Genomic DNA, 25227 nt, shown 5'->3' with positions numbered 1-25227 from the left:
AGGCTACTATATGGTGGGGATAAGGTCAAGAGCCTCTCCCCTACCCCCCCCCCCCAAGTAGCTGCTACCAAGGGTCCCTGGGCCAGATCCTGGAATAAGTGGGCAGGCCCAGGTTCCCCCCAACCCTCCCCCATACCTGGTGAATTGCCACTAGTGAAAGGGGACTTTTGGTCCATGCAAGAGTTTTTTTTCCCTCCCAGCTAATGACTGACTGATGAGGCAAAGGGCTCATTAAGTGGGGAACCCTCTCTCTAAAAGCACAGAGAGGCAGTGCGAGGGTTGCTGCAAGCTTCTGAGGCTTCTTAAGAACTGTCAGGAAGCGCAGGACCTGCCACATAAAGTATACAGAATTTAGAGCAGGAGGTCCAGAATTTAGAGCAGGAAACAGTGAGAACAAACAAGCTAAGGGAATTTTATGGCTGCTCTCATGTAAGCAAGCAATAAGGGGTTCCCAGAAACACATGGGTGACTTTGCATCCTACCCCCTGAATGTGTACTATGCTAGAAAACTCAGAGTGGGACTGCTACCTACTTATACACCATCTCTAGGACACTCAGATTTACAACAGCTGAAACTTATCAGTGCCTCCTCATCTTGATTATTTCAACTCCCTTCTCTGAGGCGTTTTAAAATCTTAGATCCCCAGATTCTAGTAGGTGCAGATATTGCAGCCCCCCCCCCCTTCCACATGTACAAAAAGTATGATCATGCCACCTTCATCCTCAAACTCCACCGATTCCCTATTCATTTCAGGATCCAGTTCAAAATTGTTCTTGTTTAATAAAACTTCCCAGGAACTTGTTCCACCAAGCTCATGGACTGGATTTCTTTCCCTTTTGCCTACTCCTACACCCTGATTTCAGCTTCCTCCTCTTCCAATACTGGCTTTGACTCTATTTCTTCCAAGCCTTGCTACTGCTGAACCACAAATCTTCTGCGTAGCTCTTACCCTCTGGCTGTGCTTCCTCTGTACACGCTAATGAGATCAGTTAGAAACCACGTATCCTTATCTCATCAATTTGTCTTCCTCGAAGATGGATCATGTGCTCTAACATTACACTGCTCATAGGTTTATGAAAGTTAGACCTGCACATCTGATGTGATAAACAATGTCACCTGTCACCTTTAATATCAAAATGGAGACAGGACTGTAATAGACTCCGATCTTAGGGAGAAGGAGATCAGTGGAGCTCACCCAAGGAAGAGAAGGGGACAAGCAGAGCCTGTGTTGAATACTGACATGCTACAACTTCCTCCAAGGAAAACATTCCGTTCCTGAATCCCTCATTCTGGGCACTGTTATCTATTCTAATTCCCATTTGTCATTCCTCTGGTGCCTGGACAAAAAGGATGATCTAGTGGCCAGGGGATTAGGGTCTTAGTAGGTTCTGCTGTGCTGTGTGACCTTTGGAAAGTCACGTAGCCTCTCTGTGCCTCAGTTCTCCACCTGTCAAATGGGTTTGATAGTACTGTACTATATCTCTTCGGGATGCTGTGAGGATAAATATACTAAAAATTTGTGTTGCCCCAATTACCATCCTATCTGAAAACCCAAGTGCCATTAATAGAAGGAATATGGTAGTATGGCAGCAGGCAAGTTTGATATACTCCTTTTTTTGAAAAGAGAATAAATTATTTAAAACCCCAGTGGAAAGGACAGTGGTAGTATGTTTCTGTTTTCCATCCAGGAAAATTATATGTAAAGGGGAATCATGAGAATTATGTATGTCCTGATTGTCATTTACTTGCTTACACTGAATAGTACCTCACACCACAAGAAATCCTGTTGAACTCAAAGGAATTACTTGTGGAAGAAAAGGTTGATCAGTGGGGGTAAGGGTTACAGAATCTGACCCTTAATGTCAGCACTTTGAGAATGTCATACACTTTGTAAGTGCTGTTGTCAGTACTAAGAGTAACACGAAGAATCAGTTTCTCTACTGTACAAATAACCCAATGTTTAGCAACGTCAACAAATATGTCATCAGAGTGTTTCTTGTATACATTTTGACAGCTAAAACTATAAATAGTTCACGGTATGGGTTACTGGTTAATGATGCCTTCGGGTGTGCTTAAGTAGTTACTGCAGATATAAACTGAAGAATTTTTATTTGCCTGAAACATGGAGTGTTTTTTCTTCATGGGAAAAACAGTAGTTTTACTAGTGATAACAATGCATAATAATACTTCAGTGCTGCTTACCTGTATAGCCGAAGCATGACCATGTCTTCATCTAAAATTGGACAACCATTATGAGTATACTTGACTTCATTAGGAAGGAAATGACAGTCAAACACCTATTGAGGTAGAAAAAATAGAGAAGCAAATGCTGTCATGAAAGTCAGGCTCCAGAGTTGCTTTCTTTAGTTCTGCTTTGATTGTCATTGAACTGCTGCTAGACCAAAGCACGCTTTCTAACCTGCAGTTTGTTTCTACAACACAGAGTCACTTTTGTTGTGCAGTGTGTGCCAGACTATCCATATCCTGAACAAACTTCACTGAATAAAAGTTAAACGTAACTGAGTTACATTTATCATCTTTATATTTCTAATACAATGACCTGCAAAGGATTAGGTATTATTGTGAAATTATATGGAACTTTATCAGGAAGACAAGACTAATGCCATCTCTTGAAGGCATTAAGAACATCCAAGGTCTTTTTGGAACAATAAATGTGAAGTGGATTTCCTAGGAAATATCTTGCGGGGAATGCACATTTTCCCCTCCAAAGCCAACCTTTTGAAGATACCCATTGAGTAGGAGCTGCATGTTCTGAAAACTCCATCCCAAAGACCCCCAAACTGTATACAGTGTGAATTAACCATGCTGTGAGAAGGATGCTTTTGAAAGGAAATTATGATAAAATGGTATTTTCAAGAACTCCTGTTGGATGCAAGGTTGGAGGATTGCTCCTGACAGAATCCATGTCAGGGTTGGGGTTAATTCTGGTAAGCTCATTAGCATGCATGTTGGTTCATTTATTATTTTTATTACATCTTCTCTGTAAATGTTTTGTGATGTCAACAAATATGTTTTCAGTGTATTTCTTGTATATTTTAGTTTAAGAATGGAGTAGGTTTGCTTAGGAAGTATTGTGTGGTTCATTATAATTGTAGCAAATTACATCTGTTAACCATTTCCAAAGGAAATGCAAACATGTGTCCTTGGGCAACCCGTCTGCTCTGTGAACCACACAGCAAAGACAGGGAACTGAAAAGACGCCAGTCAGAAGGGAGAGACATATCTGATTCCATCCAGAAAGGCAATGGCTGGGGAGCTAGAAGCCTGAGAGTGGGTGCTTTGGCTGAAGCACTGAGAGGAAATGCCAGTGCAGTTGCCCTGAATTGTGGTAGATTTAGCAAAAAGGAGCAGAGAAATATTAGGCACCAAGGGGCTACCAGGAGTCTACAATTTTAAAAAGTACAAGTTAGTTTCAGTCAAAGCAGCATGCGCTTAAGTTCTATTAACGGGACCTGCTTGAGTGCTTTGTAGAATAATGATGGATTCATGCACATACTCAAATGCTTTGCTGAACTAATGCCTGATGTGAAGACATAGATTCACTGATGCCATGTATCTTTATCCCAGGCAGCAACTCTCTTCAACAGCAGCACTCTTTCATTCCGCAATAGGTCAACCCTTAGATAATTGAATAGCTGTTAATTAATGTGGGATGAAAATACTAGCTTTTGTTCCTTTCAGTAAATACTACAAAACTAGAATTTACATTATTTTTACTATTATAAACGTATTTACATTGCATCAGGTTGTCAACATTAAAAATATATTGTGCTTTTCTGCTGTATGTTGTTCTTGTAGTCTTGAAGCCAAGCTGTAATTTGTTTCTGGGGCTTTCGAATATTTTCATAAATGCCTATCAGACAATAATATTTTAATGCAGCAACTAAAGGGTTAATTTGTTCTACAGGTAGATAAAGGTGGGTTAAAATAGACTTAACTGATTATAGTATAGTACAGGTCTCCTTGTTGTTTTTGCAGATACAGACTAATACCTCTGAGGATTGATCAGTTTTATCAACCTTAACCTGCCTCTTTTTTGTTTAGTGATGACTTTGGTTAACAAACTAAGTGAATCAAAGTTTTGTGAAATGCATGTTCTTTTTATAGAGAGGAATGGTATGCAAATATTATTTTAATTAGTGAACTAGAAAGTGTTACCGTATTTTAGCATATATAACCCGCATCCATGTATAACCCACACTCGTGTATAACCCGTGGGTCCTGCATTCCATCCATCTGTTGTTCTGCCAGCGGGGGGAACGGAGAGTGCAGCGCAGGCAAGCTGGCCGGCCTGTGGAAGGGGAGCCGCATTTGTGCCCAGGCCCCGCGCAGCCGCAGCCAGGCGCAACCCACCCTCCTCCGGGTGGGGGAATGGAGAGCACAGCACAGGCGCACTGGAAGCTCATCAGGCCCTCCCTGCAGCAGAACAGAGCTGACCCAACCCAATTCTAATGAGTAAAAATAAACGTGTATACTCATGGACATGTATACCCAGTGGGGCATGGGAAGTTGTAAAAACATGTATAACCTGCGGGTTATATACGTTAATTTATGGTAATTGAAATTCTCAAAGCATGATGTTAAGAAAGAATACTCAGCTTAAGTTAGGGCCGTTCGCCCAAACAACAAATATGCAGAATGTATAATTTTTAAACCCTTTCTATGTGCTAGCTCTCCAGAGTTCAGAGCTGTACAGCTGGTGTAAATCCATGTAGCCCCTTCCACTTCCATGGCATTACACAGATCAATACAGGTTGAGAATCTGGCCTCGGAGTTTGGGAACCCAGTTTTCATCTTGCATCTCTGGTGTTAGGCTTTGTGATTCACCAGATGAAGAAGGTTTATCTTATGAATAAACATTTTTACAAGACATCATTAGTTCTTGTTCTTAACTGATAACAAGGGAGATTTTAAAAAAATGAAGGACCTTTCCACACAGGCTTCCTACCATTGATAGATAGTGATAATAAAATAAAGGCACAATCTGCTTTGCTAAAAGAAACATCTGTTTTATGTTTCCTAATATGTTTTCCTTTTATATGAACAGGCAACTGTAATTGTCTATAAATTTCCTAAGTAAAACAAAGGAGAGCTAAATCTTTTCCTAATTACTGTCTAGCTTTGTTTTTTCCACTTCAACTCCTTTTCAATTATAATTTATAATTAAATTGTCACACATTCCTAGCACATTACTCACTGTAATGGCAGTAAAACATATCAGTCCAGAGACTAGATCTGACTGCAGCATTTCCTAGTTGACAGAGGCAGGGGCACTGACAGCATCCACAGGCCCCTGACAAGAAAAGGGAGGGGGCAGCTCCACCTTTGTAGCTAAGAGCCTCAGGGCAAGTGTTGCCTTTGCTCTCCTCCCCCACAGGGGGCACGGACAGAGGGCATGCTCAGCACCAACCATGGGCCAGCTTAAAAACTTTTCTCAGGATGAGTTACCACTTTAGGACAGTGCCTAAGACTTTGCCTCACAAAGCCATGTGATTAGATTAAAAGCTCTTATTTCATTAAGCTCTCATCTTGAAAGAAGGTTCTCTCCTTAACGGTTTTGCAAACTACAGACTGGAAACATGAACTGAGTCTAAGTGTTGCAGTGACGTCTGCCTGAGTCTGCAGGCAGCCTCCCACAAAAGGACGAGCGACAAAGACTAGAGTCGAGGATGAAGCCATGTGGCTCCAAATACAACAGCAAAGTAGAGCAGGCCTCTTCACTCCAGACTAGACCTAGGAGGCCCTAGTGAGGCTGCTACAGTTCTGGGTGCCACCCAATTGTTTGTTTACATGGAAGGTCACCATCACCAGTCAAAAAGTTGGCCCTCCCAGCTCCTCTGGATGCTGGGGGAATGGAGAGGAAAGCCTTTGCTTTGGTTGTTGCCTCCTCCAAATAGCAAAGGTAGAACAGAGGCCCTTGTTATCAACATGGGGTAGAATGTTTTATTAATAGGGTCCTGGTCACTGAAGGAAGAGAAGGAGCTGTGGATGAGAGAACAGCCGCTGGCTGTGTTTTCCAGATGTCCAAGTAATAAGGTTCTGGTGAATCATATTCCACGGTGCTCCTGGAGAAGTGGCTCCAATCTAGTTCTTGGCACAGCTCAGGCTAGTGATGCAGCTCAGATTGTATTATGTTGCCTGCACTCCCTTGAGCCTATGAACTGAGGCAGTCCTCAAAAGTAAGTTGCAACATCTTCAGGTCTGCTCAAACTTTCACCCAGCTGCATGTTCCCCAAAGAGCCACTCTAGCCCTGGGGGATGTACTAGGACATAGGCTACATCTAGACTGCAGTGCTTTTCTGGGATACCTCCAGTATCCCGGAAAAGCAATGCCACATCCAAGGAATGTCGCATCCAATTCAAAAAAGCAGATGTGCTCTTTCACCATCCCTGTAAACCTCATTTTATGAGGAAAAAGGGATGTGTCAAAGGAGGAGTTTTTTCCGAAATTTGGTGCCATGTAGACGCCCCAAATTTCGGAAAAGCCTCTTTCGACAGTAAAGTGGAAAGAGATACACAATTTGCAGTACGCAAATTGCATTTCTTTTTCCAATTTATCTTTGCAGTGTAGACCTAGCCATAGAGAAGTATTGGCCACTCCCCTTTTTTCTCTTACATATGTCTCCAATATCAGAGGGTCCAAAGCAACGGGGAGAGGGGGAGAGAAGGAGCAGGGGAGGAGGAGGACATATAGAAGCTAATGCAGGGCTTTTGTCCCACTTGAGGATTTTTCCACACTGGGGGAATCTTCCATGTGCAGTTAAACTAGTTCTACAATTCCTTTGGGTCACCAGAATGACTCAAAGAAGCTGTAATGAGAACAGCATGTAGAGGAGTAATAGCCCAGCACCACAACTTCAGCATTCTCTACTTGCCCTTACAGTCTGCAGATGCTCAGGCTCTTACAGGAAAAAATTAACTCAAAGTTTTAGTTCAGTTTAGTTAAGCAATTCTGGTATGAAAAAATTGTTCCCCAGATCACAAATACTTCAAGAAAGTGATATTTCTCTGGGGAGTTTATTACTTCTGCTTCTAAAATCAGGAAGCAAGGAGATTATACATTAGTCTGCATATATTAAAGTTAACCCTACCCTTTCAAATCTTAGTAGGAAATAAAGTTTGATTATGGTTTGTTTTGTGTTTATTCATCTCTTATCAATGCCAGTTCGTCCATGCTTATTACCAAGAGTTTCTTTCTAAAAAACTCATATGGTGAAATTTACCAGAAAGATTAGAGGAAAGGTGATACATGAAGTACACTTTGATGTTACTACATATTAGAAGTGTAAAGAGAAAACGAAATCCTTTTATATACTTCCCATCTGTTAGTAATCTGGTCATTGAGAAGCAGAACAAATAACATTGCACTCAATGTGCTTAATGTATGTGATGATTATTTTTAATTGCTCCCTATGTAGCGACTGCGTGACTAAAATATAAAGAGTTTTTGCCTTCTATGCATTACCCTGGGGACACTGGTTTTCCTCACTGAACACAAACAAGCAGCTGGTAGATTACACACTGACTTCTAACAAAAGTTTTGAAAGACCTGCTGATTAAGATCATTACAGTGGAAACCAGATACTGGTCAACTCTACCTTCACGTGCAGGTGTTACTGTATTCATAAACAAAATGTTTGCAGTACTAGTGATAACATTCTCATCCATCCAACTCTTTTTAATGAAAAATTAAATGTCATTCACAAAGGCAATGTAATAGGATGTCTATTAATTACCACCTCACCCTTTCAGATGACTGCTCTTTACAATAAAACTATTTCACATCTTGTAAGACACACACAACTAAAGAAACAACACTGAAGTAAAATTCTGACCCTACATACCTGTGGAGTTAGTTTCCCAACCCTCTGTGTTATTGGCTCATTAATCACAACTTCCACTTTGCAAGCATCTTTCTCTCTCGGGATGGAAAATTGCAGGTCATCTTCTGACAGGAAGACAGACTGGCCCTTCATCACTTTCACCCCAAGATTGACGCTGACAAAGGAGGAGCAGATGCATCTCAGGATAACAGCGAGCAGTGGAAATAAACAGGTAATCTCAAAGGGCTTCATATTTTTAGGGAAATCCAGTTGCCTTCAACTAGTAAACGTCCCAAACAAAAGAGATTGTCTCTTCGTTCTACCGTAGAACTTCACCATATAATTAAGGGAAACAGCTTTAGTCGCAGGCAATAACGTACTATATATTTTCTATTAAGATATGCCCGTGTGATTGAAATTTGGACAAGGGCACCTTTCAGAGTGTTCTTGGGCTTTAATAAAATTCGTTGACCAATTGTGACAAAAATGATGTATGCGCTTTCAGGGTGCTTTATATGTCTGCTAATCCTGCAAAAAAAAAAATTAGAGGGAAAATGTGGTATGAAACAGGTAGACAAAGAGATCTCTTATAAGTTCTACAACTGTAGTTCATGTCAAACAATAAAATAAATTGACTCTAGGCAATATTAAGTGTAGTCATGGTCAAAAAATGGACTATTTAGAAATGGCACCATCTCACTCAATTCACGTCTATGAATTCTGAGTTGTTTCTGCAAACTTGTACATATACATACATTGAATCTTGAGTGTGTATAGAATCCTACATCCAACTACTTTTTACTCTTGTTAGCATTGCAGAGCCACAATGAGAGTCTGAACTGGATTCTGTTCTGAGTAGTGTGTTAAGACAATAGCTAAGTAGGTTACAAATGGAGATAGAAATAGTTTCCTAGATTCAGTATATCTGCATGGAGGGTATTGGAGCTACCTTCTATTTGTTAAATCTACTACTATAAGGATTTTCAAAGTTGGGTTGCACACTCGCCTGGGTAACCCATTGGTGGGCCACAAGATGCTTTGTTTATCCAAACGTCCATAGGCACAGAGCCTCATCTCCCATTGGCTGCAGTTTGCCATTTCCAGCCAAGAGGAGCTGCAGCAAGGAAATAAAAACTGTCTGATGGCTCTTAAAGAGCTTAGTTAGAGTTAACCTTCATCCTTCTGAGGTGGATAAACAGAGTATCAGTAAATTTACTTTGCTTGGGGTTCTTTGAATGAAGAACCTTGTTAAAAATCAGCTGAATTCTGAGTAATAACAGTCTTTCTAATGTCACAGTCCATTTATCTAGCTAGGGGCTTAGTTGACCCGCATCTCCTTCACACCCAGAATCAAACATTAAAATTTCCCAGACAAATTAAAGACGTTTCATAACATTTAGAGAATTACATTATTCTAATAAAATCTGATAACCTCTTAAATATCTCCATGATGGTAAAACTACAGGCCCTTATAGACACTCCTTAAGTTTCTATGAGAAATTTTCGAATACCTTCACCCTCTATTTATATACAATGTCCAAACTAATCACAGTTGTGCTGCCACCAGTTGTTTTTCCCCCAAAATGATAAAAATCTAGAACTACATACCTCTCATTGTCTCATTTCCTTCCTTAAAGGTAACAGTTCAGCTCCTGCTAAGGTTTTTCCTGGTATACTGGCCCCACTGCTCCCTACAATTGTACATACTAATCACTATGGTTTTGCATAAGGCTGATCACTCACTTTGATCCTGATTCAGCAGGGTATTTAAGCATATGCCTAGCTTTAAGCCATGTGACTTCAATGGAACTGCTCACATCCTTGATATTAGGCTCCTGATTACATAATTGAACCCTTTAAACCTCAACTCAGAAAAGATACCTGATTGTTTCATAGCATGGTTGGGTTTTCTTTGTTTGTTTTAGCATATATTTGCAACCCTAGAATTTACCAGTTGTGGTCAATTTCAGCAAACTCCAACTATGACAGAACTTGGCCACTGAAACTCTAGCCATTGCCCTTTGATCTTCTTCATTTCTGGAAAAAGCTAAAAGTGACAGCCATGGAACATAAGCTTTGACTCCTGGCTAACAACCTGCTAATACACTTCTCCTCTCCTCAAAACTCTCTAGGTCAGATAGGAGATCTGCTTCTACCTTAAAGAAGTTTTCCATTCTGAAAAGCTAACTTAAATAAATCAATAGTCACCTCCATAAAACCCCCGGACAAATGATACCAACAGTAGACACTTCTACTCTCTAGAACTACGTCTAGATTGCATTGTTTTTCCGGGTTACCAGAGGTAGCCCGGAAAAGCAATGCCGTGTTCAAAGAAGGTGTCCACTTTTCCGAAATTTTTTTTTGAAAAAGCGGATGCGCTCTTTCACCATCCCTATAAACCTCATTCTATGAGGTATAAGGGATGTGTTGAAAGAGTAGTTTTTTCTGAAATTTGGTGCCGTGTAGACGTGCCAAATTTCAGAAAAGCCTGTTTCGACAGTAAAGCGGAAAAAGATACACAATTTGCATACCACGAATTACATTTCTTTTTCCAAATTGAACCTTGCAGTCTAGACAAAGCCTGAGAAAGACAGATGATCACTAGGAAATCCATTTTTATGCAAGATTCCATTTATTTTTTGAAATGTGTTAATGGTAAGGTAAAGCATCAGGGCCTTCTTTACCTGCCCCATTTTGTATTGCAACCCCACAACTTCCCAGCCTAGTCAAATCTGAATAGGAATGTGGGTGGGGAGCACCAAAAATATGCCTCATCCACCTCCCTATACCACTGTCCCATACAAAGATAAGAGGTTTTTATTCAAACATGTATCTGGCTATTGACCTGACTGGGAGCAGAAACACATTTCAAACATATTTCTTCTCCGCTATGTCTCATCACCACAATATGATGTAGGACCATCTCCCCAAGTAACCGTGAGACACATGATAACACCCAATGACTGCCTCCTACTATACTTGAAATATTGCATCCAGCATGCTCTGCAGTATTTGCTTGCTGAGCTCCAATCAATGGTGCAGTAAATAAATTGTCAGTAATTAGTTAATGTGTGCTGTCCTTAACTGGATAGAATCAGACTGCTCAGCTGCATGTCATAGGCCCTATATAGCTAGCAATTCATAGAGATACTTTTCTGGTTCAAAAGGTGGAGTTCTGTGCTTTCACACTAGGCAGATCCTATCATCCAACACCTTCTACTGATGTGAAGTTCCAAATTACAGTGGTATCTGACATATGAGAAATGTAAAAACTTAGGTGGCACAGATCTGTTACAGCATAAATTTATAAAGTATGCAGGCATCGGTTTGGATTTTAAACAGTGTTACCACATCAGATTCAGACATGGTGTACTTCCCTAGAATTGTACTAATTTACAGTTGGTCTGGAATTGACTTCAAGAAGGTGAGTAATTTGCTGAGCCACGTAGAGACCGTCACAACATCTAGACTACACCTTTTTCCACTTTTTTTTTTCTCCAGAAGAGGCTTTTCTGAAATTTGGCCTGTCTACACTGGGTCAAATTTCATGAAAAAAAACCTCTTTCAGAAGATGCCTTCTTCCTCGTGGGACGAGGAACACAGGGCTTCTGAAGGAGCATGTCTGTGCTTCCGCAAAAAAAAAGCAGAAGAGCAAATGCGTTCCCTGCATGTGACAGAGTTTTTTCAGGATATACCCAAAAAAACCCTGCAATCTAGATGTACCCCAAATTGCTTAATGTTGTTGAATAGTACTTTAAATAGTCTGCAATTCAACAGTGCAGTATATTAAGAATGACAAGGTCAAGCTTTTGTATATTGCACTGAAAATGACTTGGTATATAGTACCTCTGCCTTTTTTCAAGTCATAGGTCCCAATAAGTGCAAAACAATCCAGTGTCTTCCTTTTCTTCATATATTGCATCATTAGACAACAGTTTCATTTGCCCAAGAAGGGCAGAGAACTTTGATTCACACTCAAGTTCCTGACCTGTTTATAATGTTTTAAATACATTTTGTTTTCTCTTCAAGAAAAAAGTCCATATAAAATGTTATTTAACCACGGGTAACCAGTTCCCAGATTTGTCGTTTCTATAAGTGGTGTTTCCAAATCAGCAATTCCTAACACATGCAAACAAGGGCAATCCAGGACCAAAATAAATAACCATAATAAGGGCAACTATTCAGGAAATGAACAGAAATATATTCTCTCCATTCTTAGCTATGTACATTTGTAAAGTGTTCTAAAAGAACCCTAATCCCCCTCCCCCAAATATACTTGCAGTTTATTTAAGCAGCTAATAATCCACCTCAACATTTCTTTGGATTTTAATTTAGTAACTAATCAGAATGGTTTCTACAGTACATGGTGCTTTATGGTACAATATAAGGAGACAACATCCCCACAGATAAGAAACTACAGCCCAGGAGCCCAGCCATATAAATCCTTAATGGGATAACTCGCCTATTCCTACATTGGATATCACTGAGTAAAGGGCAGCAGTATGAGGCATTTAATTGCACTACAGAGATAGATAATGAATGTAACTAAGAAGAAGTCTGGATACCTGTTATAGAAGTTTGGCATGCATTTTGCCATGCCAGGATTATTAGACTATATCAGCTGTAATCCTAGTATCCATAGAATGGCATCACATCCCAACCTATAAATAGCATTTAAAGCCTAATGGAGACTATAGTGGCCACTGTTAGGATATGTCTACACTACCCCGCTAGTTCGAACTAGCGGGGTAATGTAGGCATACCGCACTTGCAAATGAAGCCCGGGATTTGAATTTCCCAGGCTTCATTTGCATAAACCGGGCGCCGCCATTTTTAAATCCCGGCTATTTCGAACCCCGTGCCGCGCGGCTACACGTGGCACGGAGTAGCTAGTTCAGATTAGGCTTCTAATCCGAACTAGCTGTACTCCTTGTGGAATGAGGAGCATAGCTAGTTCGGATTAGGAAGCCTAATCTGAACTAGCTACTCTGTGCCGCATGTAGCCGCGCAGCACGGGGTTCGAAATAGCCAGGATTTAAAAATGGCGGCGCCCGTCTTATGCAAATGAAGCCCGGGAAATTCAAATCCCGGGCTTCATTTGCAAGTGCGGTATGCCTACATTACCCCACTAGTTCGAACTAGCCGGGTAGTGTAGACATACCCTTAGGGATCGTCTCTATTTTCCATATCCTCTTCTTGCTCGAGGACGCTGGAAGAAGGAACTGAGATAAGTCCCTGGCTTCAGTTTTGAGGAGAAACTTCTAGATTGGAAGATAGAAGTCTGCAGAGGAAGGTGAAGAGACAATTCCAGCTCGAGCATGGCCTTTCCTACCTCCCTTTTGACCATTCACAGTGCTGTCACACTACCACATGTAAAGCTGTGTATTGACTACAAAAAGACAGAAGACTGTGCATTAGGAGCATAACGTTGTCATTTATGCAAGCCAGTGCCGAATTAATGAGGCATTTGTACAGAATCGGGACTGCTTTCACCTTCTAACCCTTTGTCCACTTACAGATAAGCTTCTGATTTCTTAAAAACACAGCGGGTATTGAGGTAGGAAGAGTAGCTCCTACCAAGTGAGTTATAAGATCAAGAACACATATTCCTGCGCATCCAGAAATATAATTTATGCTATTATGTGCCGAAAGTGTCCGTCTGCTATGAACATTGGACAAACATCTCAGACACTTCGCCAAAGGATTAATGCCCACAAAACAGATATCAGACAAGATCACAAAGAAAAAACAGTTTCTTGCCATTTTAACCAGAAAGGACACTCTCAGTGACTTAACCACCTGCATTCTGCTACAAAGACCTTTTACATCTGCACTTGAAAGAGAATCCTCTGAACTGTCATTCATGTTAAAATTCGACACTCTCCGGGAAGGAATGAACAAATGCTCAAACTATCTTACCCATTACCAAGATAGCTTCCCCAATTATCACCTCTAATTCCATTAGCTCACAGACATCCCACTCTCCCCACCTCTAATATCATCAATTCACAGACACTTACCTTCCTTCCCCCCCCCCCCCCCCGCATCCCCTTCCTGTTCTGAAATGTGATTTGTCCTTTTCATATGTGTTCATTTTTTTAATTGTATCCTTTGGTATATATGGTTGTGACTATTTTCTTCCACTATTTGATCTGAGGAAGTGGGTCTGGCCCACGAAAGCTCATCATCTAATAAACCATCTTGTTAGTCTTTAAAGTGCTACATTGTCCTGTATTTTGCTACTGATTTTAGGCTTTGACTGGGACATTAATTATTCTGTAGCACTTTGTCCATGATTGCAAGGGAACAGACCCACAGGCTTACATCTGTCCCAACGGAAGGCATCTCCGGTAGCTTGGTGCTTCCTAACACCGAACAGGGTCATTGTTTCACACAGAAAATAATTATTTCAATCCACAGACAAGATGCAATCTGGCGCAGGGATGAACTGATAGAGGTGTCCCCTGAAGTATTAACAGAACCCGACACTATTGATTTTGCAAGACATGATGGAATTGGAGCGTGGACAACAGGAGAACGAGATAAACATAGATATTGTTTGGGAACAAAATGGCATTGTGCGCCCAGTGAGCCTGCAGAAGTAGAGGGCCCAATCTTGCGCCACATAAGAAGCATTTTCAGAGCCTGGGCCACAACCCATGTCAGACTTACTTGCCTTTCTTGAATCAGTGTAAGAATGAGCCAATCTAGTTTCTGTGCCCCTGGACGTTGTCCCATAAACGCAGGGCAACGGCACAAGTACGTTTGTCAGATGGAGATGGGTGACAGTCAGTGTTCCCTCTAAGCTGCAGGGCAGCAGAGCTTCACAGGTGATTAATCAGACTCCCCCAGTCAGAAGCTCAGGGCTCCCTGCAGGGAGCTCACTAACTGGGTGGGCCTAATTAATCACCTGTGAAACTGTGCTGCAGTGCACTGGTGACAGTGGACGGCTCACTTGAGGATTGCCTGCTCTGTTCATTCCCTCTGATGCTCCTGGCATTGGCAACTCTCAGAAGACAGGATAATGACTTAGATGGACTTTTGGACTGACCCAGCAGGCCGCTCTTATCTGTCTTTCTGCAAAATTAATTGCCCTGTGTCAATTAGTAAGGTGTGCACATGCAGGAGGCGGGCTAAACAGATTGGAGCAGTATTTGCCCATTCCCCCGGAAAATGAGTGAATGTCTTGACATTTTTATGCATGGGGGAGGCAGAGTGTGTGGAGGTTGAAGGGGTGGGAGGCTCTTGCTGCCCCCTTTGCCCCCATCAGTGGGCCCGAGCATCCCACACTTTAACCCTCCACATACTCTGCCCCCTTCCATAAAAAAGTCAAGACATTCTCTCATTTTCCAGGGGGAATGGGCAAATATTGCTCAAATCTGATTAGCCCTCCTTCTCCTTCTCTGAATTGCCACCAGAGTGCTGGAGTGACACACCAAGTGCTGCAAGTGGCTTTGTGGGATGAGGGCACGCTATGGCCCAGGAACCCGGAGGGCTGGCTGACATCAGCCCCACCCCTTCTCCCTGAGGCCGCATCCCTTGCAGGGGTGCAGAGTCAGCCCCTCCCCACCCCTACTCCCCTACACATACCCTAGGGGAGGTGTCTTCTCTTTGAAATGCTTGAAGATGGATCTGTTGCCCTTTTGTCACTGTCTGTTAGGGACCAGTTTTAACCACTTGTGCCTGCAAGCACTACTCTTACATCAGTGCACATATACACATTCCCTCCATAGGCTCCCGCCATCATCTCCCTTGTCCATGACCATGCTGTCTCTAAGTTGTTAAGAATGGGAGCCTTGGTTTTTTTCAGTCACTTACATGATGGCTGAAAATGGAAGGATATAAGGAATCCTTTCCCTTATAGAGAAGCACAAAAATGAAAAATATTCGAGTGAGAGCCTTGAGATTAACATCCGCCATTCAGAGTATGGTCAATTTTAAATCTGGAATTACTATTGCAAGTCATTCAAGCAATCAGTGGACAAAATCATCTCAAAGCAGGATGTCTTGTTGCAAATCATCCTCAGCCCAAACATTATTTTGAAACAATGTGTTCCTTTAAAAAAATGTGCCATTCTTAAATGCTACCAGGTGTTACTTGGCTAGAAATACACATTCCAAGCACTAGAAAAGTGTAGTGAAATATCACTTCCTTACAAACTTGAACGCTATGGAAACTTTATAAGGCTCAATTGTGTCCTCCGATATACTTGTGCAACTCTCACTGAAGTCTGTAAGAGCTGAGCACCTGTCCTTGGGGGAGGATCTGCCCCAATAATGTCTTAAATCCCTTTGCACAATCAAATGGCAGGATTTAAGATGGTCTTTAAATAACCAATGTGCACCTTAAAAGAATCTAGGAAATATTCCTTCATGCGCTTACTTATCTTTGTGTATTCTGTGCCTAATTGTAATCATGGTTAATCTGATACAAATCAGGACTAACTCCATTGACTTCATTGGCCTTATACTGGTGTAAAACCACCATAAGTAAAATCAGAAATAGGCTCAATGGCTTCCAATTAATTAGAGTACAGAATACTCTGTAAAAGACCTTTAATTGCTGGGGTCTGACATCAGTGGGAGTTTTTCCTTGACTTCAGAGGGAGTTGGATCAGGCCATGAGAGTTGCACTGTGCATGACAAAATCTCTGGATGCCTGGAAGTTTTCACTTAGCAATTGTATTTTTTTAAAGGGGGGGGGGGTAAGGAGTGTGTTGTGTGGCTAGTATGGGGTAAAAGTAGGTTTGGGAGGTTTTTTTGTAATGAACAATATTAAGAAAAAATAATGTGAGGTAGAAAAAATACACACTAGAAAAAAAGAGAATTAAAGAACAAAATCAGTCCTACAGTGCTTTAGGAAAGAAACAGATTATTACTCTAGTTGAAACTTTGCCAGGGGCAAAGGCAGGGACTCTGAGCTGTTAAATTATGTAGCTGTCACATGCAATTACCACAAGCACAATTCTGGCAAGTTGTTGTTAAATGTACTAGTCCCATTCACCACAAACACAGATTACAGGCCATACAGAAACCAGATACTTAGCATAGTTTTTTTATTGAATTTTGTGATGCTAGAGAACAATACCCCCTTTTTTCTTTTTCAAATAGCCCTTATCTATGTAAGTAACTTTTGTTTGTTACTTGAAAAAGTTATTGTCCTTTGATTTTAGCTATTTCAGTGCATGATGCTTTAATCATTCTTTCACAGCAATCTTCTCTCTCAAACAGGGAAAACAGCCCTCAGACAGAAAATTATTTCAGATGTATCCAGGTCTTCCTGGCATATCCCTCCACTTCCACTCTGATCTACATCAAAGAACCTAGACATAGAAAGGACCTGCCCTTTTTGTATTGCAGCTTATCTTGAAATAAGAGTGAACATTGTATATATAGAAGCTTCAGGGGGTAGCTGAGTTAGTCTGTACAGGATAAACTTAAAAATAACAAATGGTCTGGTACCACTTTATAGATGAACAAAACATGTAGATGGTATCATGAGCACAGCCCACTTCTTCAGCTGACTCAAAACTCCGGAAGAAGTGGGCTGTCACTCCTGTCACTTCTTGTGTTCTTGGTGTTTATGAGACTGACTACAAACAAACAGATTTTCCTTTTAATTCCTGTAACATCAGGTATCATCAGTGGAACATTGGGTTATACAACAGGCAGCCAATGCCAAAAATGCCAATGATCCCCTATGTTTCATCCACACTTAACCTGTTTTATGTTTACTGAAATACTCAGTTTACTTCATATCACATCCTGACACAATGCCATGCATGCCCATGTCCCCGGGGAAAAACATTGCTGCGCTTAGACAAACCTACAGTATTTGAGGATGAAACTGAATGGCTGGGTCTAGACTGGCATGATTTTGCGGAAATACATTTAACAGAAACGTTTTTCCGTTAAAAGTATTTCTGCAAAAGAGTGTCTAGATTTGCATGGATGCTTTTGCGCAAAAGCATCCGTGCCCAGTATAGATGCACTTTTGCGCAAGAAAGCTCCGATGGCCATTTTAGCCATCAGGCTTTCTTGTGCAAAAAATTAAGATGCCTGTCTACACTGGCCCTCTTGCACAAGTATTCTTGAGCAAGAGGGCTTATCCCTGAGCGGAAGAGTCAAAGTATTTGCACAAGAAGCACCGAATTCTTATATTAGAATGTCAGTGCTCTTATGCAAATTCAAGTGGCCAGTGTAGACAGCTGGCAAGTTTTTGCGCAAAGCTTTTGCTCAAAATCTTGCCAGTCTAGACGCACCCAATGTGTTTTCCAGAATAGCTGGGTTCTGGGCCTTGCCATTTTTCCTGAGACAAACACCTATAAGGTTGCTTCATTGTTCATGGAATTTCCTTATCCTAGCAATTACTGAAGACATCCAATTACAAATATTGTTTTTCTAAAACAACTGGAACATTTTTAAGTGTCATCACTGTGTCCACACAGAGTTCTAACATGGAATAGCTATTTAACAATACATACTCCATACCAGGTGTTCTAGGCTTCTCCAGGTGCAGACAAGTCCTAAAAAGGTCTTGTGAGCCCCTCTCCTCCATCAGGAACAGGATCCTTTAAACTTTATTTCAATAACGCAGACCTCTTCAAAAACCACACAGTACCCCAGTACAGTTAACAGTGCATTGTTGAAAAGGCATTGTGGTTAAATAGCTCATAGTTTCTGACTGAGACTAACCAACATGTGCTGTCCATTGCTGTCTCTCCTTAAAACATTGTCTTCCACGCAGTTCCTTTTAGCGCATTGTTTCTCTTTAAAGTGGTATATTTATTTGTTCATACTGAGAGTTATAAAACTTAGATCTAGAGACTGCATTGTTTAAAAGGGACATTTCATATTCTGCAATTAGAGAGACCAACAATTAAAATCAGTTCTTAATGCATTTCAGTCTCTTCAGCTGGAAATTAGTTGTTGGGTTGAACTGCATTAATATTGTAAATATTTTCCACATAAAAAAATTCCCTAGGAGGCTTCTAGACTCTTCTCATTTATCCCCAGAAGAAAACAACTGACCCATAAGAAGCTGAGAAGGTAAAATTGAATCTATGTTACTGGGTCTCTTCTAGGGATGTTAAAAATCGTGTCATAAGATAACCGTGTAACCGCTGAGAATTCTCAGTGGTTACATGCTTACCCGCGCTGCAGGCTCTTCAGTATAGAGCGTAGGGAGGAGGCTTTGCTGCCGGCAGACTCCTCCCCTAGAGCAGAGGGCAGCCCTTGCGCTGAATGTAACCTACACCGTTAAACAATTATATATTTTTTATTAGGAATTATAGGTCCCTTACCACAAATACCATGCACAAATAAATAGCTGTATCGTCTTGATAGCTGTCTGAAGGAAACTACACATTCCAGCTTATGGTAGAATTTATGTCACTGGTAAAATATTACTTGCCATGTTATCCTCCCTCCCTCTTTTTTGAGCCCTGTGGAATTATGCACTGACTGAATTCCTCTGTCCTCAAATAGGAGCACGAGCCCTGAACATTATGCTTCTATTTGAGAACAGAGGAATTCAGTCAATCACACATCAAACTTTTTGGAAAGTTTGAACATTACCAGTTAAAACATTTCCCCAACTATTCCATAACCAGCTATTTTACTGTTTACCTCTGGTAAGAGGTAAATGAGTTTTCGCTTTACCTTATTCTATGTTGCATTATCAGGCAGTACGCCATACTTCACTTTTGATGATAAAATCGAGTATCCTCTCCAGTGGTTTTGCTGGTATCCATGTTTTAAAACTAAAGAATACACTGAAATTTCCTTGCAACATACTAAAAGAGTTATGAAATCCTGAAGCATGTATGGTCCCCCTCTTCTTTTGTGTAAAACTGGCAATTAATATGAAGAGGGAGGGATACCAGGCACTCTGGGTTTTTTGCAATCAGGCTATGTGTTTTGCTTTATAAATTGAGGGGCCTGGAATACCATTTACAGCATTACCATGTCTTGATGCACAAAAGCAGGAAGGTGAGCTACCAAATGTCTCCTAAAGGGAAATGCAACATTGGAGAGTGAGAGTGTGCATAAATGGGTGGCCCTCATCCCCCCAAGAGTGCAATATAATAGACAGACAGCAGACAGGTCATTTAAAATTGAAGTTGTAGGGAACTTCCTATCACTACATATGAGAAGTAGCCGGGGAGGCAGTAGTTGGAGGAAAATTTTAACTGAGAATTTTCAAACCTTCTAAAAAAGATCAGCTTTTGAATGCTTGAATTTAACATCAGCGAGTATCCCATAAAGAGAGGGAGGCAGTGTCATCTAGTGGTTTGAGCAGGAAGTGAGGAAACTTGGGCTCTGTTCTGGACTTTCATACTGACTTAGGCTATGTCTAGACTGCAAGCCTCTTTCGAAAGAGCCTCTTTCGAAAGAGAGCATCTAGACTGCACGTGGAACTTTCGAAAAAGCAAGCCGCTTTTTCGAAAGAAAGCACCCAGTGAGTCTGGATGCTCTTTTTCTAAAAAGCCTGTTTGCTTTCAAGAACGCCTTCTTTCAAAAGAGCACTTTCGAAAGAAGGCGTTCTTCCTCGTGGAATTAGGTTTACCACCGTCGAAAGAAAAGCCGCATTCTTTCGATTTAATTTAGAAAGAACGCGGCTGCAGTCTAGACGCAGGTGAAGTTTTTTCGAAAAAAGGCTACTTTTTTCGAAAAAACCCCTGAGTCTGGACACAGCCTTAGTGTGTGATCTTCAAGCAAGTAACTGAACTGTTCTGTGCTTAATTTTCCCCACCAGTGGAGTAGGAATAACACATTTCTTTGTAAGCAATCTGAGGTTCTTGAATGAAAGATGCTGTATACATGCATGGTATTGCTATTAATAATTGCAATTGCTGATTAACCTACAAAGGTGAGTGCATTATTTTTAACATGTATAGTCTCTCTCATAAGAGTTAATTCAGGCTTGTAAATGTGGTAATTTAGGAATGAAAAGTGTAACACATCACTCCTTAGCAATGTATCAATATTTTATATATAATAAGATGGAAAAATACCTACAGTTTATCTTCACAGCTGGCTTTTAGAGCCTTTGAAATGCTGCTTACAGCCATCACAATAATGGCAGCTATAGACAAAATAAAACATTTGATTCAGCCTAGTCAAGTTTTTCACCTAATTGCATAAAAGGCAAATGAATCTTCCTTAGTATCTCATGTGGCAAATTGTGAAGGAGCTGCTGCCATCTGCACTGACCACCTAGGTACAATAACTGGTTCCACAGACAGCTATATGTATGAGAGAAGGTTATCCTTGTGCAAAATGAGACCATTGCAGAATCATTTGTAATCATGCTAAATAGAGCAAAGTGAATAATTCCCAGTGGACAATATCTTTTCTTTCTGCCCACAGTCTATCTAGAAGCAGAGAACTATTTCCTCTAGTTTTATTCATCATTCAACTAATACTGACCATTTGATCATAACTATTTTAAATGACCATTTTAAATGTGTTGCTCAGATGTGATTGGTCAGATCACGTTTCTTTTCCTTCACTGGATGAGCTCACTTCTGGTGTGAATGCTGAAATTCACTTGCCGTGAACATGGTTGCTATTAACCTGGATCACTTGAATTCTTGCAGAAACTGAATACAACATAACTGAGGCATTAATTTATTTTTAAATGAATGTATCTATGGACCTGTTTTTGCTGTATTACTTGTCTATTTCTGCATAGAGCACAAATCCTCTCAGTAGAAAAAGTCTCAGATATAGGATTAGAATCCAAACCAAGTCTCCACAACTCTGTATATCATCAGTATATAGTCATTCCATACACTAAACATAGCTAATGGGCATAATAGTGTGGGAAATTCATTTTCTGGGAAAGTTCCTAAAATATAAAGAGTATCTCCCTTATCCGGGCAGAAATTCATCCCCTGAAAGAAAGTAATTGGTTTCTAAGCTACTTGTATTACATTTTCTCCTTAAGAGAGGGGTCACTGTTTTTGCATAGGCAGGGGAGGGGAGCAATTAAACAGCATTACAATGTCCACATGGAAAAATAAACTCGAAAGATCATGCTCCCACCAACTTTTTCATACAGTGACTTTTTCATATCACAGAACACTAAATTAGCATCAAAGCAAGGTTTTACTTCAAATTAGAAGAAGAATTCAGAGCAGAAGCTCTAATTCTGTGTTTAAGTACTAGGTGAAAACCTTTAAAAATGATAGGGAAGGTTCATAATGGAAGACAGAGGACAAGTGACTTAAGACATGAGCTCTTATATTACTGAAGCACAGCTGCAGCAGATCACAGTCAAGTTCCAGTGCTTCATATGCACATACTGGGTACTGTACATGATTAGCATTGGAGATGAATTTTGCTCATTGTACCAATCCAGTAGCATTGAATCAGTTAATTGACTCAGTTAATAGAATTTCCCAGATCATAAATTCCAAAAAGTTTATAATTATAATTATCAGCAGCAGCATGGCTTATTAATGTTCTGTGTAATGTTGAGGAGAAAAGTTAAACAAGACACAACCAGAAAGCTGAATTTTGGAATTAGTTTTTTATCAATGTAGGAAGAGAAAAGTGAAGCATTTCTTTAAAATATATTACAAATGACATCTGTAGAATTCAGGTCAAGAGAAGACAGCAAACAAAACTTAACTCAAAATTTCTACTGCAAGGTAAAATATATCTGTAAAATATGCTTTAAAAACTCAGAGTCTCCCAGCTAAAGTAAATATATCTATCTGAAGGGCTTTACTTTGCCTTTTTATTAATATTAAAAGCACATTCAAGTTTTGGTACCACATTTCTCTCTTTTAGTGTGTTTCACTAAAAAAAAACACATTCAAAGAAACTTTGCTAAAAAATATAGCCAGACCCTTTAGTTTAAGGTAGAAGTAACAAAATATAAAAGTATAAACCTTTGTTAGTGTGCTGATGGTAGAATAAAGAAAGTTTAAAAATACATATCAATTAGTTAAAAATCATTTAAAGATAATATGACACTTGGAATCTTTCACTTCTAATCTAAAGGTACTGGTAAGTCCAATATTTAGTGCCTCTTTTGCATCTTAAATTGGGATGTAGCTTTCATACCGAATACTGTAAATATTGCCTGTATGCCTTGTTGTAACATTAAGTAAAAACATTAAATTCTACAACTAAATTCTAAATTCATTCAATTGATACAATATATTCAATAGGAGAGGAAGGACACAGAGACAATACTTACAGGTAGCAATATTCCTTCAGGAGCTTGGAGACAAGAGTATACTGGTACAAGAGGGATAATGAAAGTCAGTCACTGACCCAAGTAATCTCTGAGTTAAGGAGCTTGCAGAAAGAGAGAGAGAGAAAAAAAAATCCAATGAGGGGGCGAGAGAGAGAGCTGAAATTCCAGTCTTTCTGGTCAGCTAGGTTTTAGTTTTCTGTGTACTAAAAATCCACAATAAAAAGTCTTTTTGCCATAGTTGCCTGCCAAGCTGGTGATGAGTTGAAAACTTCCAGAGTACAAAAGCTTCCGGGCTCCCTATGATAAGGGCATTCTAAAGATGCCTTCAAATGTTTACACTAAGAAATGTTTCTCTGGCAATAAGCCCCAGATCTTTCCCTTCTGCTGCTTGTTGAGTCTGCTGGAATGAAGAACTGAGCTCCTGTCTGCTCATTTCCCTCCCCCAACCTCCGCTTCTGTTAGACTATTTTGTATTTGTTTTAGTTAAGTGCTAAAGTTTGATTGTAAATGGTGGTCCTAGAAATGTCTCCAACCTACCCCCTTCTCCACTACTAAACAAGAAAGAAAAAGGCTTTATTCAAATAAAGATAAGAAAAAAGGATAACCAGGCAGGTCTTGAGCTCATGTCAGGATGGCTAGAAAATCAAAATCAAGTACATTATGATGGCAATGTGTTTAGATTACAGGATAGATCCTTTCCACGAGTTGAAATATTTCAACTGGCTGAGAGTGGAAATATTATTGCAGTCCAAATATTAAAATTAAAGCATGTTTGTTGCAAATATTCTTTCAAATTATAATAAAGAGCAGTAACAAGTTCAGATTCCCCCACTCCCATATGAAACTACAGGAAATGGAAGGAGAATAGGCTCACTGGGACAATCTGGAAAGGTGTTGAGAGACACAGTGCTAAAGAGTTGTGCAGAAGAAAGATCCTTCCCCTTGGCTGAAAGTGGCATCAAAGCAGCTCTGCAGCCATCACAAAGGTATGTTAAGTCTGTGCAATACCTGCACCCCACAACATAATGAGTGGGAAGTGGGAGAGGACTAGAGGATTCATTTAGCTGAGGATCCCTAGCCCACTCTTTCGGAAGCCAAGCCTAATCTTAACTGCATTGAATGATGCCATTTCTCATCACCTGAGCAATGAAATTCAACAATACAGACAGAGATCGATCCAGCTCCTGCTGAAGCCACCTGCAAAAAATCACATTGACTTCCGAGGTGCAAGACCAAACTAAGTGGGGAGCTCAAGAAAATGGATATGCTGGCAGAGTGCCTGATCTGGCGAGTTGCTGGGTAGTTCCCTCAGCTCTGACAAGCTTCTATGAAGTCACACAGTGCCCTGTAATATTAGGCCTAGGCATTTCTTAAACCTGACAGGACTCTGATGAGAGTTAGTGTCAGACAGATCAAGTTCCCTTCATGGAAATATGGTAAGAATGTGCTACTGCATCACGGCCGGACGAGAGTACCAGCCATAGGAACAGCTTCACTGATGCACCGTGTCCTGTCTGCCACATAGGTTGGGGAATTTTGTCTTCCCTGGCCCACCTCTTTATCCATATGAAGCCAGACTCCTAAGATGAGTAAAAATAATTTCAATTGTAATGAACGTGTATGCAGGGTAGTTTGGTCTCTTTCCACATAAGAGTTGGTTTTCTGGATCATCAAGCTCAGAACCTCAGCCATGAAGAATGCAATGCTATTCCCAGCCTCAGAAACAATTCTAACATTATAATCAAAGAGGCTGACAAAGGGGGTGCTGCAGTCACCATAGACAGAACAAATTATGAACAGGAGGCTGCCAGACAACTCACCAACACCAGATTCTACAGGCTTCTCTCCTCTGATCCCACTAAAGAATTCCAAAAAACCCCTAAATCTCTACTCATGAAACTCCCTGCTACAACTCAGGCCCAAATCAATACAAACACCCCCCTCCCCAAATCTCTGACCAGGAGTTTTCTATCTGCTACCCAACACCAACAAACCTGGAAATCCCAGATTTCCAATCATCTCAGGCATTGGCACACTTACAGCAGGATTATCTGGTTATGTTGATTCTCTCCTCAGACCCTATGCTACTAGCACTCCTAGGTACCTTCAAGACACCAATGATTTCCTGAGGAAACCACGGAACATCAGTGATCTTCCTGAAAACACCATCC

The 25227-nt window shown here is 40.6% G+C and overlaps 1 protein-coding gene across 9 annotated transcripts in view; it reads right to left on the bottom strand.

The window, feature by feature from the left end:
* The window catches only part of FREM1 (FRAS1 related extracellular matrix 1), a 109461-nt gene extending 85973 nt beyond the window's left edge, over positions 1-23488 (bottom strand). For 7 of the 9 annotated variants that reach the window (XR_012904626.1, XR_001367860.3, XM_006117829.4 and 4 more), the window contains exons 1-3: positions 23057-23487; positions 7867-8373; positions 2204-2298 (exon numbers count right to left, since the gene is read on the bottom strand). Coding sequence is in view for 6 of the 9 variants with exons in the window: in XM_006117829.4 (XP_006117891.2) it covers positions 2204-2298; positions 7867-8097 (326 nt within the window). In the remaining 3 variants the exon portion in view is untranslated. Of the gene's footprint in view, positions 1-2203; positions 2299-7866; positions 8374-23056 lie in introns of all 9 variants that reach the window. The other 2 variants (XR_012904627.1, XM_014570840.3) reach the window with 2 other exon arrangements.
* Between the last annotated feature and the right edge of the window lie 1739 nt (positions 23489-25227).

The sequence above is a fragment of the Pelodiscus sinensis genome, chromosome 6 (genome assembly GCF_049634645.1).
Source record: "Pelodiscus sinensis isolate JC-2024 chromosome 6, ASM4963464v1, whole genome shotgun sequence".
NCBI classification, from domain to species: Eukaryota; Metazoa; Chordata; order Testudines; family Trionychidae; genus Pelodiscus; species Pelodiscus sinensis.
Note: the sequence above shows the minus strand (reverse complement) of the source record. Positions and strands in the feature narration are given on the sequence as shown.